The sequence below is a fragment of the Callospermophilus lateralis genome, unplaced genomic scaffold (assembly GCF_048772815.1).
Source record: "Callospermophilus lateralis isolate mCalLat2 unplaced genomic scaffold, mCalLat2.hap1 Scaffold_144, whole genome shotgun sequence".
Taxonomy (NCBI): domain Eukaryota; kingdom Metazoa; phylum Chordata; class Mammalia; order Rodentia; family Sciuridae; genus Callospermophilus; species Callospermophilus lateralis.
In genome coordinates, this window is record NW_027512584.1 from 742,001 (window position 1) to 757,887 (window position 15,887).

A 15,887-nucleotide genomic window follows, 5' to 3' on the forward strand; every position below is an offset into this window, starting at 1 on the left:
GCCACATGTGACCTGCCTCAGCATCAGTGGCTTTACCTTATTGAGGATGGCAGGGGTTAGTGAGTACATCTAGCACTTCCAGCTCATAACTTAGTTCCTGGAGTCAATACCCATTTCTATCCAAAGTTCCCATTGCCATCATGATCATAACAAAACAATATATGTTGATCTTGTGCCCTGGCTACACAAGCTTGGGCAAGGCATATCCTTCAGCACTTCATATGGTTCCTAATAGGAGAGGACATGGGCCAGATTATCTTTAATAACTCTGCATTAACATTTTGAGCTGGGGAGACTACATAACCCAGATAATAGATGGAATTATCACAGCCCCTGACAAAATTTCAGAAGTGCTTGTGTAGCAGTTCTTTGTAACGGCATCTAAAAAATAAGTTTATTATTACATTTTTTTTAATATGGTGCTGAGGATTGAATCCAGTGCCTCACATGTGCAAGGCAAGTGCTCTACCACTGAGCTACAGCCCCAGCTCCTGTAACAGCATTTTATAATAACTGAAGAATTTACTATTCTGGGACATTTTATGGAAATTTCTAATACATATTTATAGAAAAGGCCAAAATTACTGTCATAATCTCGAATGAAGTTCTTTTCGAAAATTAGTTTCTCTAATATTTGGATTAAAGAATTGCATTTTTCATATGAGAAAACTAGTTCAGAGAAAATAATGTCTTGATAGCATTCTTAGGATTGGAGGGGCATGAAGGGTATGAAAATCTGAAACCAGATTCTTAGACCTGTGCCCCTTTGGGGAATTATCTGTCTTTCATACTGTTCTCAGGATTTCCAGGTGAAGTTTTAAAACTGTTGACTTCTCTTTTGGAAACCTTATCTGGTGATTTTATATATATTTGTCTAAAGATATTTTAGGTGTTTTTCAAAATTCAGGTCATGAAATCAAAAGCATAAAGACAACTTATTAATATAATTTAAAAGAATGAAGTTGAAAACATGAGTGCATGTTTGTGAGCATATTCTGTTAATGTAGAAAGTGCAAGTTGTGTCAAACCATTTGGAAAAAAATATGAAGGTGAATTTCTACAGATTTATACATATATTTTTTCTTTTTTTGGTTCTAGTGATTGAAAGCAGTGATGCTTTACCATTGAGCTACATCCCCAGCCCTTGTTTTGAAGTTTTTAAGTCAGGGCCTAACTTGCCAAATTGCTGAGGATGGCCTTGAACTTGCTGTTCTTCTGCCTCAGCCCTGGAATCACTGGGATTGTGTGCCATTGTGCCTGGCCACACACTAATTTTTAAATTTACCAAATTAAAGCACACACTTGAACTGTGTGATTACACAGAGTGCTTATTTTAAACTAAAGAAACATAAGGTCACAAAACTGTCAAATTGAGGGTCATCACTAGCACCTGATAAAAGACTGGTTACCACTGTAAGACATGTAAGTTGGACAGCACGTAGAGTGTAGCATGCAGGAAGCTTGACAACTTTAGCTTCTATTCACGAAGCAGTAATGACACTATATATGAAACAAAATCTGTATTTCTCAGTCTCCACTGCCTGCAAGAACTACCTGTCGAAACTGTTGACTAATTTTGTTATTCATTGTAAGTGCTAGAAAAATAATCTTGAAAAAGACTTCTCCATGCAGTCAATCTTTATTATAGCAGTATTCGCATATTCACATCAAATACATAGAACTTTTTTTGCCTTTTATATAATACAGAGTTTTTTAAATAACTTTACACAGAAATAAATTTCTTCAATCTGATTTTCAGCTATCTTTTTAAAAATTCTCCATGCTTTCTATCCAAACTGAACAATATGTTCCATTATACAAATTTACATGAGAAAAACTCCAAAGTACAAATGAAGGGACCTGAGCAGGTAAGAGAACCAAAGTATCAGGAAGTGGGTATGGAGGAGAATTAAAAAAAAAAAAAAAAAATTCAAGCAAACATTGAGGGTTAAGGATAAGAGGGAAACATCATCCATTTGACTGAAAATAAATGTCTTTCTTATGAATTGAAAAATAAGCTTTAAAAATAGTTACTCCATTGTAATTTTTGCAAAGCAGGTATAGAGAAGTCTGAGGACAATGAAAAAGCCCCCACCTTTTTACTGGGCCACCCTAGACTCCATGAGAGCCTTTTTATAATGCTTAAGCAGAACTGAAGTGAACTAAACCCAAACCTCTGGCAATTACAGAAAGGAATGTGTGAGCCGCCATAAGGTTTGGGGTGGTGAAACAGGAGTCGTTAATTCACTGCAGTTTAAACACAAAGCATTTCCCTTTCTTCTCCCTTACAGGAGACTTGTCCTCAAACCAAGAAGTACATGAAAAGCGGGGGGATTTCCTTTTCCTTAGTCTAAACCAAAGAGTAATCATAACTACCAAAGAAAATGCATGATGAATGGTCAAATCAATCCCCTGATCAGCTGTATGATCCCATCTTAAGAGAAGCAGCAACTGCTGAATGAGCAAAGGATCAGATGTATACCCAACAAATGGGGTTACCACAAATATCACTGTGATAAGTCTTTCAAATCAGGCGACATCAAGAAGGCCAAACAAGGCTATACCATATGGCATGGCCAAAGGAAACAGGACCCAATGAATTCATTTTCAAATGAAGAAAGGAAAAGGGTACAGTGCACACATGTGTGCACAAGACACACACATACACACACACACACACACACACACACACACACACACCCTGGTTTACACTAATATAAGATGAAGATATTTAAATAAGACATAAAGGTTAGCCACTTATGTTGATAATTAACATGAAAAAAAGGCATTATATGTTTACATAGCTGGTTTTAATCAGCTATGGAACATATGTGAATGTATTAGGAATGATTTTTTTAAAAAACCGTTCACAGCTTAGAATAAAAAGCACTCTTATTGCACTCTTACATTTTATTTCTGGCAATTATAGTTTATTTCTTACCCTCACATTATTTTTCCCTATTCCCCAGACTGAACTGCCACCCCACCCCATTTTGGTCCCTTCTCTCCATCTGTGCCTAGTCTGGTAACCCTGTTGCTTAGGCTACTCTGCAGTTTCTTATGTAACTCACATCCCACCAAGACACATGGGATCAAAAGCTTAACACAAATGCAAGAGAGCGATTTTCAAAGCAAAACATGACGAAGCCCCTCAACTCATAACCCCATTCCAGCCTGTCAACAGACCCTTTCCTTATGCACCTCTTCATGCATTTCTTGCCCGATTCCCCTGCATCTACACTATCAATGGGAACCAGTGGTTGTGGGTGCTGGATCATGTACTCAGCCTGCCAGGAGAAGGAAATGGTTTGCACAAAAAATTTTTTGATACTAACATGAATAAATATATTTTAGTTCTGTTTTCAAAGAGTACTTCAATCTATAGAATTCCTTACCAAAAAATGCACCACAAAAAATGATACACTGGCTGCATCCTCATGCACAACTGGTTATATCATTACAATTAGTCAAAACGGCTAAATAAATGTTTTTTGAAAGTGATTTAGTAATTAATGAAACTAAATTAGTTGAAATTGTGGGTGCTGAAATAAAGGATCTACTTTGATCACTTTGTTGAGGTGGTGACTAAGTGTCCTCATGTATATATATATTTTTTTTACCTGTTACCTTAAGATTTTAGGACTTCAGATGCTGTCCTTTTCTACTTCAAAAATACCCAATAGGAACTGTTAAATATCCTTCTCACAATGAACAACAATTAGGACTGAATTTTAATTTAAATGTCTAAACAAAAGTGAAATTAAGTTACTTAAAAAAAAGCTTATGGTCAAATGTACTGATATAACAAACATCTTACCAGTATTTAACTTTACCAGAGCTAGAAACATGTACCACAAATGCACTGGTCACTTTACTCTCCTCTGGTCAGTTACAAATCATTGCCTCTGCAGGCAGAGGTGCTACTGCCCTCCTTGGGCATTAGTAATTCATTTCAGTATTTCAGCCAAACAGCTAAAGGATGTGCTGGGGACAATACATTGGCTTTCTTGGGGGTGATGAGGAATGAAACAAGATACAAGAACCACACCATGAAGTACGTCCAGTTTTACACATACCTGCTAGGTCATTCACAATTCCAATGGCCCTTCACAAAGGAGGTCTCCAGAGATCGCCCTCCTTGGCCCCCCACCATGCACTACAGCAGGATTAATAGCACAGTCCAGCTTCATTTTGTAGACAAGTCTGGGAGGTGAGTTACATTTCAAACTCTGAAAATTCAGTGTCTACGTTGGCAGCAGTACTCTGGAAACTAATCAAATCAAATTCTTTACTCTATTTTAATTTCTCCTTTCTCATTAGGTTAATACATGATTGCTGCCCAGCATTACAGTACTTCAACACTAAACTACAGCAGTTTCTTAAAATGTCTGTCAAACATTTCTGTTGTATAAAAGTTCCATGCTTTGAAGAACTGATGGGAGTAGAAAAAAGTTTCTCTAGAAATGTCACTGAATTGTATTTTCAACCTAGTTGCTCTATGTGATAAATATATCTGACTATACTAGGGAGTATGTGCTTTAAAAAAATAATTTTGTTCACTGAAAATTTACTTGTGTTTTCTCATTTTTTAAATGTGATTTTGGCTATAAACTCTTTAGTGCATTTATCTTTGCAGTCTAAATTGCACTCTAAAAAATATTAACACAGCTGAGTTAAACCAGAGTGGCTGCTCTCTTCATAAATCACTGATTTCTGCTAAAATTTTAGCTTTTTTTTTTATTGCATCATGAAGGCACAGTAAGATCATTTGGCAAATTGTCAAGGTATTTTTCTAGAGCCTCACCTACACCATTTCCCTGTTATGACCTGTAAGCTACTTGCTATTCCTACTCACAGTAAACCTTCCGTCCTGGCTGTGGTTTACGGCCTAACAGTTGACATCTGATATTCTAGCATTAAAAACTCCAACTGGGACAAAAAGGAGAATCTTGCATAAAGGGCAGTCACTCTACCCTCTTGGCTGGGCAGTCTCTCATGAGTATCTGTGCAAATGACAAAGCTGTGGCTAACTCATTATGAAGATGTGCTACCTTGCTGAGCCTACTGAAAACTAAGATCATATCACTGGTAGTAAAGCGATACCCTAACTATTTAACTCCATGCAACTGACTTCAGGTTAAGATTCTGAAACGTACCCCTAAACAGATTCTGGCACCACTTCCAACAACATTCAGATATTCGAACTACAATTTTTTTTTTTTTAACAGTATCACTGCTTAAATGTATAATGCCCTTTAGGACAAAATGAGAGTGTTCAAATAGAAGTACACATAAAAGTTAAAATCTTAAATCATCTTCATGTTCTAAAGCTCCTGACTTTTCATATTTTAAGATAAATAACTATTCATTACCTCATCCTGAGGAGGTAGTTTTTTTGAAGAGGTCACCTGAACCCTGCAGTGTGTTTCAAACTACAGGTAGAAGAGATTTGCAAAAGCCTGGCGAGGTGAGTATGCGGGTGGGGAAAGGTGAGTCTGAGGAGGGGTGAGCTGCAGCTCCAGCGGTGCCTGATGGATACAAGATAGCGCGCTGTGATACAAGAGCTGTGACACACCACACAAGAATGAGGGTGTTTACAAAGTTTTGGGCTGACAGTGCTGAAGGCTGGAATTATTTCTTTTTAATGTTCTTCCTCTCTAATACCAACATAAACATAACTTATATGAAATTTCAGCTTCTAGGATGCCTCAGTATGACCTACTAAACCTCAAATACAATCAGGGATGGGATGTTCAGGAACCAGAATTTGATAGCTTGACAAAGTCTTTTAAAGTGCATGTAAGTACAAATGATCACATTGGATTTTTTTTATTCACAAACCCCTTCTATAAAACATGTTATTTTTGGGGGGAGGGTCAATAGTATTTCTGTGGCAATTTTCAGGGTCCTAGACCCCAGTTTAATAATAAAGAAAAAAAAACATAAGAAATATTACATTATTTAAAAACAATCTTTTATAGTTGCTTTCAAATTTTTTAGAAGGCTTCATTCTTTCTACCAAAATGAAATACCCGCAGAAGGCACTGCAACCACTTTATGGACAAGATTGACAGCTACAGCCTTATAAGATGATGGGTGAAGCAGCCACACACTGTCTCCACAAATTACTCAAAAAGTGCTTTGCACAAACAAGGGTTTCTTCCTTCTATTTTCTTAGGCGCTCAACAAGTCTTTCTGCAGTATAAGCATAAAAAATTAAAAAAAAAAAAACCCAAAAGAAACTCCTTTTTTCGCCATTTGTAAACTAAAATGAAAAACTATGATTTGATGGGAGTAAAGAAAAGGAAGGTTTAAACATTTTATTTATTTCTAAAGTTCTCTATTAAAAAATCTCTCAAAACCCTGAGCCAGGCTTCTGGGCACAGCTTCATTTATCAGCTTTTCAGATGATACAGCAATCTACTTTAAAATGAAAGGAGGATAAAAAGTATTACCCTGTATTTCATTCAGAAAACTGGAATGCTAAGCTTCCTCCCTAAGTGTGCTGGAGTTGTCCCAGATGCTGAGGTGGCCCCGCTTGCAGGCCCAGCACACAGAGCAGGCTCTGCTCCTCAGCAGGACCCACATACGATTCAAGCCCTGCTCTCTCCAGAGAGGATCTAAGCTCTGAGTCAATCTTTGTAAAGGGAACACAGCCATATTTACAACCATCTATAAAGATATATTTAAAAAGGACAAATAAACAATGCTTTTCAGAAAGAGGCAGCATCATATGCACAGAAGACAACTTTTTGATTTCTAAATTTTCTCTGCTCATGTAAGACTTAAAAACATTTCACCGACTGGGGATGTGGCTCAGTGGTAGAGCACTTGCCTGGGTTCCATTCCCAGCACTGCAAAACAAAACAAAACAAAACAAACAAACAAACAAATCAAAACCAATAAAAATTAAAAAAAAAATAAAAACAACCAGTAAAAACACAACATTGTTAAAACTGTTAATAACTTAGGATATATTTCATTTTACTGGAACAACCTTTGTTAAATCCATGAAATTTTCAATAGGCCTTCTTCTGATTAAGATACTTTAGCAAAATTCATCTAATGAAATATAGTATAGTGGGAGAGGAATTATAATCTGAAAAATTTAACTAACTTCTGGTTCCCTGATGTAAGTCCTGTGGAATTTCCTTCAGGTCCTTGGCTATGACTCATTTGGGCTAAGTACATCTCATTTAATTTGAATTCCTCAATCCTGATAAGTGATTCTAAGGAGATTATTTGCTATTAATACATCTGGTCACTTTCTTTGCTACTTTGGTGATTTATAATCTGCCTTTTAATAAAGGTCAAGGGAAGATATGACTAGGTTATATTTTCCATTGTGAAAAGACAAGACAGATTTAGGTTCTCAATACCACAGCAGCTCTTTCTATAAAAACAACTGATGGTAGGCTTCACACACCCTACCTCAGTCTTGACATCCCTAAGATTTTCCTATTCTCTGCTTGGGGAACTCAGCTGCAAAATTATCCAACCTTTTGAAGACCAGGCTTGGGAAAAAAGGAAGGAGGAGAATGAATAGAGATACCACCATTTTTATTTCAGGTTGCATATTCTAGGTAAAAGACTAGAAAGTGGATGTAGGATGTAGTGTTGGAATCAATTGGAAGAAACAATGAGATTATTAGCAAAGATGTTAGTGTGGATCCAGCAAGTACCATTAATTTAAAAATTATAAATATTTGTCATTATGCTAAGACTCCCCATATTTAGGTAGAGAAAATGATAATGATCTTTCTTTAAAAGTTGTTTATGTAACAAAAATACAGTTTTCAGGCTATATAATTCTGGTGGGAACTATAATTTCACTCCAATTCAATTACAGCTGAAAATTATTTTCTTTTTAATAAAAATATAATAGAAGAAACTCAGAAATTAAAACCTGTACCTTACATTTAATTACATAAATTTCTCACATTCAAAACTGTTATTAAGCAGTTTTGCAAGCTTTTAATCAGATATTGTCCATGGCATTTTGGCCCTGGACAAAGTAGCCACATAACTACTCAGTGACTGGAAGAGCTTAGAGGAAGATATAGACTGTATTTTCCTGAGAATTTGCTACATTGTGGAGGAAACAAGTCCCCAACTCTCATCTTCATTGCTGGACCCAATGAGAAAAGAAGGCGGTGTGTGCCAGCACTGTCCAGCCTGCATGGTTAGGCAGAGCCCCAGGGAGCAAGGCAACCAGAGGCTAGAGACCTGGGAGGTCCGGAAGAAGATGCAGCATTCCCTTTTCCTCTGCTCCCAGACTCCTCCTTACCGCTCAACCTCCAATCAAATAGAGCTTCACTGTGATAGAATTTGTCAAGGACTGAACTTATACCATACAGGAAGGGGATGCTGCATTTTTGTTCCATTCCTCAGAAATTAACTGATGGTAGCCAGGGGAAAGAGCTCCACAACAAAATCCCAGAACAGGAAAGAGAACGATGCTTGGTGATTGAAACTGCCCCATCAGATGATCAGCCACAAACTGATCTGGTGGTTAGAAGGGCAAAGTTGACTGGCAGACCTTCCATAGCAAATCTCCCAAGCTGTAGCAGCAGTTTCTTTCCATCATGCCTGACCATCAAAAGGTCAGAATTCAGGGTCTCTCCTCTTTCTTCCTGGGAGTGGGCAGACGTGTGCACGTGGTATTTGTGGTGAAGAAGAAACACTGGCAGCAGAGAATTCTGGTTCCTAAAACATTCTTCCCTCTTTTGTTGGAAAGGAAACTCCATTCTGTTCCATACCAGCTTATGCATTGAAAATTTTATATCTTTAAAAAAAGGTTTGAGGAACAGAATTGTGTTTTGATGTTAACAAACTGTACGAACACAAGACTTAAATAAAGAGTAGATGCTGCCATGATGGTGTGACTACTTGAAGGCTGCAAATTCTCCTGTAAGGGAGGACAAGAGCTAGTTTTAAAATAGTTATCTAAAAATAACCTCAAGGTAGTAAAACTTCATTTAAATCTCATTGAAAGGTGACTAGTTATATACTACAAACCTAGCAACATCATCACTAGTTTAAAACCCCAATGGCTGAAATATACGAAAGAATCCAAATATGTATATATGATAGATAAGTATGGTTCAGCTATATCAATAAAATATCAAGTCTGCAGATAGTTTCACAGCTGGGTTTGATATGTTATGGTTTAGATCAAGCTAAAAATAGTTTCAAAACAAAATTTCAAAAGAAATTGGTTGTACAATTGCAATGTCAATTTGCATAATACTTCTCTAAATTATCAACTCATTTTCATCTATCATATTACATATATAATGAAAGTCACTATAACAAGGAAGAAGCAAAAATTATCCTTGTTTTTATAAAAATAATTTTTAGTTGTTGGGCTGAGCTGTGGCTCAGTGGCAGAGCCTAGCACATGTGAGGCACTGGGTTCAATCCTCAGCATCGCATACAAAAATAAGCAAATAAAATAAAGGCATGCTGTCCATCTACAACTACAAAAATTACATTTTTTAAATTTGTTGATGGACCTTTATTTTATTTATTTGTATGTGGTGCTGAGAATCAAAACCAGTACCTCACGAATGCTAGGCAAGCATGCTACCACTGAGCCACAATCCAACCCTTATCTTCATTTTGTACAAACCAATTGAAAGGTCTAATGATCTGTCCACATCACACATTTGACAGGAGAGGAAGTCCAGACCTCCCACTTTCTAGTTAATTTTACTTTTTCCAACTATAAAAAATTAAACCTAGGCACTTTTCACTGAACTTAATTCTCTGCATAAAGAGTTCTTTAAATCATAAAGTCCCTTTGAGGTACTATATTTCTTCAAGCTTGACAAATTTGGAAGCTTCCTGGAATTATTAATATTTTTTGTACCGGGTATTGAATCAGGGCTCTTTACCACTAAACTAACATCACTAGTCTTTTTTTAAAAGAAATTTCAGATTCTTTAAAAAAAAACTTTTCTTTTAGTTGTAGATGGGCACAACAAACTTGTTCATTTATTTATTTATTTTTATGTGATGCTGAGGATGAACCCAGAGCCTCACATATACTAGGCATGGGCTCTACCACTGAGGCACAATCACAGCCCTCCCTAGTCCTTTTTATTTTATTTTGGGTCTGAGTTGCCAAGACTGGCCTTGAGCTTGTGATCCTCCTGCTTCAGCCTCCCAAGTAGCTAGGATTACAGGTGTGTGCCACTGTGATAGTTTCATGGCATTATTTTTCATCTAACATTCTGTCTACAGCTGGTACTTGTAAACTCAAGGCCAGTTCTCGTTACTATATAATACTAAAGTTAATTTCTGGGAGTTGGTTAATAATTGACAATTATTAGAATTTAGTCTGCTATAACATCATTTTTTGCATAGCAGTGTCTGAGGAGGATCTAAGCAATCACTTATATGTATACACTATTAATCTAGGAAGAACCTATCCAATTTTTCGTGGCTGTTAGATTCTACTTGGTTGCCAGAGAATGTCAGCATGTCCTAATGCAGAGCATATTACCTAGTACCCTGATGACTGGTTGAACCCTGAGATTTGTATGCTGATGATATTAGCAACTGTTTTGAGTGCCAGACATACCAGATGCCTCAACTTAACATTTTATACACATTTACATCTGACACTCATAATAATCCTATGAGGTAGACCCTATTATTATCTTCATTTTATTGATGAGCAAGTTGGGGTTTAGAGTGGTCAAGCAACTTATCCACCAAGATCACTCTGTGGAACAAGAGCTAATTTTAAAATAGTTATCTAAAATAACCTCAAGACAGTAAAACTTTATTTAAATCTCACTGAAAGGTGACTAGTTATATACTACAAAACTAGCAACATTATCACTAGTTTAAAACCCCAAATGGTTGAAATGTATGAAAGAACCCAAATATGTATATATGATAGATAAATATGGTGGAATGCTTGTGGAATGCTAACCTAGGTGCTCCCTCCAAAGCCCAGGTTCTCAACAATTAACAAGCCCCTGAACAATTTTTAATAATTAAAATCTGTTTTCCCACACTGATTTCAACTAGTTATTGAACAGCAGATAGTCCTTACTTCTATTCAGGGATTCCTTTTATTAAACAATTAACCATGGTGTTGCAAAAATGAAGATCAGGGAAGGGTAAAAGAATTATTACCTTAAAGTTAAAAGGATTAAGGAATTTGGCACTGATTAAAATGAAGAGCCAAATTACTAAGACCTTGGGGACTGAAGAATTTAGAGCACAATCACAGGAAGCTATTATATTAACAGAAACTTGAAATATACAAACATACTCACCATCATTGTTCACTTTTGGGTACATTATGATTTGAAGGTTATTTTCAGTATTTTAATCAATTTCTTGATTAAATTTTAAGGTTATTTTCAGTATTTTAATCAATTTCTTGATTTCTGTGGTCTTTTTTTTTTTTGTGGTGTTGGGGCTACTAGAGATAGAATTCAGGGGCACTTAACCACTGAGCCACATCCCCAGCCCTATTTTGTATTTTATTTAGAGACAGGGTCTCACTAAGTTGCTTAGAGCCTCACTAAGTTGCTGAGGCTGGCTTCAAACTCTTGATCCTCCTGCCTCAGCCTCCCAAACTGCCAGGATTATGGGCGTGAGCCACTGTGCCTGGCCAAATTCTATGGTCTTTAAACTACTTACCTCAAAACAAATCTTATTTCGTATCACTGACTCTTAAAACTTTTAAAAGGTAAAGCAAATATTATAACAAGGTTGCCTTCTGAAGAAGGAAATCAATTTTACTGAAAAAATATCTGAGGGCAAGGCCTTAGCAAAGAAGTTATCAGTCACAAGAAAACAAACATCCTGTTTCAATTACCTAATGAAAGAGTAGCTCTACATATGCTTAGAAAAAAATTATGTTTTTCCTTTTTTTAAAAAAATATTTATTATTTAATATTAGTTGGACACAACACGTTTATTTTATTTATTTACTTTTATGGGGTGTTGAGGATTGAACCCAGGGCCTCGTGTGTGTTAGATGAGCGCTCTACTGCTGAGCCACAACCTCAGCCCCCAAGGTTTTCCTTTTTTGGAGACTGTATCTAAAACTCAGCATAAAACAAACAGAAAGAGAAGCTGATTTAATTCTAAAGATTTCTATTCTTTGATCTAAACATCTCCCTTGCCATATTTCCATGTTTTTCAGGTTCTTCTACTAATCTAGTGAGCCAAACTTGGAAGGGATATTAAATTACTATGCAACCTCTGGAGGGATGCTCCACTGTCTATGGGTATGAGTTCTTAAGCAGCTCAACAGGGCTTAGCAATGCTCACTGGCAAGCAAAAAAAAAAAAAAAAAGAAATGAAAGAAGTCAAATGCAGATGGCGGGGCTTGGGGTGGTGGGATTGTTTTCTGGGCTGGATAGTGTTGGGGAGAAAGAAAGAAATTAATTTTACTGAAAAAATAAGTAAGGCAGGTATATTGGAAGATGATACAAAGAGTTCTATCAATAAAAAGATCCTTTAAATGCATAAGGGCCTGGGTCAATCTCCAGCACTGAAAAACAAAAAACAAAAACACAAAACCCTCTGATCTTTATTTCAAAATTCCCAAAACTTTTTGAGCACTCCAAGACTAAGTCAATTTTGTGAAAATTTTGTTAGCCAGGTGCCTGCTATTCTTTTTGTGAATACATACAACTTTACTAACGTAACCCTCCTATCTTTAGAGACACTGGAGGTTTTAGAAATCATTAACTTTGATGTTTTGCAACATGTTACATTCTTTTATGCCTTAATTTTTTTTTAAATATGAAAAAATGTTCTTTTTTACTATCTTGAAAGGCACTAATCAATATATAAAGTCATAATGTCAATGCCTTTCTTTTATTCTTTTTTCTTTTTGGTACCAGGGATTGAACCCTGGGGGTGCTTAACCACTAAGCCACATCCCTAGCCCTTATTTTTCATTTTGAGAAAGGGTCTCACTAAGTCGCTTAGGGCCTTGCTAAATTGCTGAGATTGGCTTTGAACTTGTGATTCTCCTGCCTGAGTCTCCTGAGCCTCTGGGATTACAGGCTTGGCACAATGCTTATCTTAAGTTAAATGAGGGCCAAAAGGTATGTCACAGTTATTTTTCGTTGTTGATGGACATTTATTTTATTCATTTATTTATATGTGGTGCTGAGAATCAAACCCAGTGCCTTACACATGTGAGGCAAGCACTCTACCCCAGCCACCATAGTTATTAATGAGTGGTTTTCCTGAATTAAATCTAACTATGCAAGTAAAGTATTTCAGAAGTTTGTCTCTGGTATTTAAAAACTAAATTATAATTGTTACAATTTTCCTAGTTTTTTTCTTTATTGACTTTGAAGAAGGATATGCAGATGTCTGTCTGCTGAAATAACTTTCAGTTGCTGGCTGTATTGAAAAATTAGCACAAATCTAAAATGAGTAAGTAAAGATGTAGTTAAGAGTCTAGCTTTTGTTCAGAGGACTATACGTAGAGTTGGCAGTATCTTTGATAAGAACACAACACTGCCTCCCTACTTTTTGATTCCCTTTGAATCATAGTAGAAGAGTACTTGTGTAGTCATTTTCTACACAAGAATATATAAGTATTAGAAGAATTTCATATTGTGGAATGCAAAAAAGAGAAGAGCAAGCATTCATCAAGAGCAGAATCTTGCTAGACAAAGGATATTAAAGGGGACAGAAATTTTATGAGACACAATGATAAAGTGATTGCTATAATATATATCACAAGAGATAAGTATATTCTAAAGTAGCAACTTAAAGAAGAAATCATTATGTAATTATGTGGCAACCAGAATTACCTAAAGTTCTTAGAAAATTCTGTGAAGTTATTTTTGGGAAAAGGAGATGAGAATAAGAATAAGGGGGCAATGCATTTTTATTGTAAGGAAATTTGACTTCTATTCATGTAAGATATCCTTAATATATATACAGAAAACTAATCTAAAAGGAATTCCAATTTATAACCCGTTCCCACTAAAATTCCAAATTTAAACCATTTTACTCATGTCAAACATGCTACTCCTCAGTAATATCGTTGGTCATTTACACCCACAATTTATTAAAAGAAATTTAGTCATTTGCTTTAAGGAGGTAAACATTCAAATTTTCTACAAAGTAGTAAAAAGATTTTCTACAAAGTAGTAAAAATATTAAGTAGAATAAGAACAGGATTATTCAATTCTAGTGACTTCCTAAATTAGATCTGCTTTGGTTTGCCCTATTTAACATAGACTAACCTATTGTCAAGTTCCCCTCTGTGAATATGCATCTCCTCTGGCATCCCTAATGATGATTGACAGTTAATAACAAAAGCTGCATGAGAAAACTGAAGTTTAATAATTAGAACGACCAACAGAATAAAACAAATTCACAACAGGAAATCAAGCCTCTGGAAGAGGCACTGCCAGTTTTTAGTAATGTTTGTGTGTTTTTACACACAAACACATGGTTAAATCCAATATTAGGGTATGGATTTTAGATGGGGGAAACAATTTTACCCAGTGTTTAAACACTCAAGTGTTCTTTGGCTCATCTTAAAAAAGAAAAGAATATCCTGTTCGATATAACATACAAGCAAACACATGTCCATTTATTTTCTCTTTGTTGCTACCCTCCTTTAATTTCTCACTCATTTAATCTGTTTCAGTGGACAGGAAACGCACCATATCCCCCTGCCTGGATGGGTGTTTTTGGAGAAGCACAAGCATAGAGACTAAAATCCTCTGTTTGGAAACCAACCCGATTCAAGGAGGGTTCTGATGCACTGCGGTGAATTTTTGGCAATGAGCGGGCCAGCAGCTCAATAGAGGCGAGAATCTATGGAAAAAGAAAACAAACAAACAAAAAGAAAACAGAATGAAAACCTGGGTGGCATAAATCTTTAAGAGTCTCATCATACAAAAAAGCACCTGAAATCTTACATTGTTTTTAGTATTATAAATGCCTAGAAAAACAGAAGCTGGTATTTTTCCCTAAAAGCAATTAACAAAAAACAAAACAAACCACCCCGATACTACAACTTTTATTTCTGTAAACTGAACGGAGAAAGTAACTCCATTAAGAGCTTTTCTTTATGTTTTAGATCATTTGCCAAATTTGGATCAGTAAATAATAAAAAAATTTAAAACCAATTATATTTGTTTGGTACAGACCACAAGTTCCTTTTGGAAAGAAGATAGAGTATAAGTAAATACCACATGGCTAGCTCTAAATAGAACAGAGCAACTTATCCTTTAAAGAAACTCAGCAATGAGAACTGGTTCACACACATATAAATAAGACCCCACTGACCTAGACTGTTAGTGGTATGTCTCATAAATGAGAAGTGACAAATGAATGGTGAAGACAGGGAAAGTCTACAAATAAATAACAATATACAAAGCAGAGAAATTCACATATTTTAAGGTACAAAAGAAACATGATATAAAAGTATACAGCATAATAATGCATGCTCATAATCATGAGACGTGTACAAAGGACTTGGCACAATGCCAGGCATAAAGTAAGTACTCAATGACATTTTAGCAGAAATTATCACTAATACTATTATTACTGTTCTGAACTACCAATATTATTTTTTAAGTCAACTATAATCTTTATAGTGACTAGTAAAAGGAGAAAAAGAAATAAGCAATGTTACAAAAATTTTTGAATTCTAAAACAAGTAAATAAAATTTAAGCTGGGTACATTAGTGCACGCCTGTAATTCCAGCTACTCAGGAGATTTAAAGTTCAAGGCCAGACTCAGGAGATTTAAAGTTCAAGGCCAGACTCAGCAACTGTGAGACCCAGTGACAAAATAAAAAAAAAATAAAAAAGGAGCTAGGGATATAGCTCAGTGGTAAAGGTGCCTCTAGGCTCAATCACTAGTATCTAAGTGATGA

At 35.9% G+C, this 15,887-nt stretch overlaps 1 protein-coding gene across 1 annotated transcript in view; it reads right to left on the reverse strand.

The window, feature by feature from the left end:
• Positions 1–8,327: 8,327 nt before the first annotated feature.
• LOC143387506 (serine/threonine-protein kinase B-raf-like) overlaps positions 8,328–15,887 on the reverse strand; it is an 83,070-nt gene continuing 75,510 nt past the window's right edge. Inside the window, exons 16-17 of the mRNA XM_077108121.1 lie at positions 14,667–14,820; positions 8,328–8,908 (exon numbers count right to left, since the gene is read on the reverse strand). Of these exons, the coding sequence (XP_076964236.1) occupies positions 8,886–8,908; positions 14,667–14,820 (177 nt within the window). The 3' untranslated portion in view covers positions 8,328–8,885. The remainder of the gene's footprint in view (positions 8,909–14,666; positions 14,821–15,887) is intronic.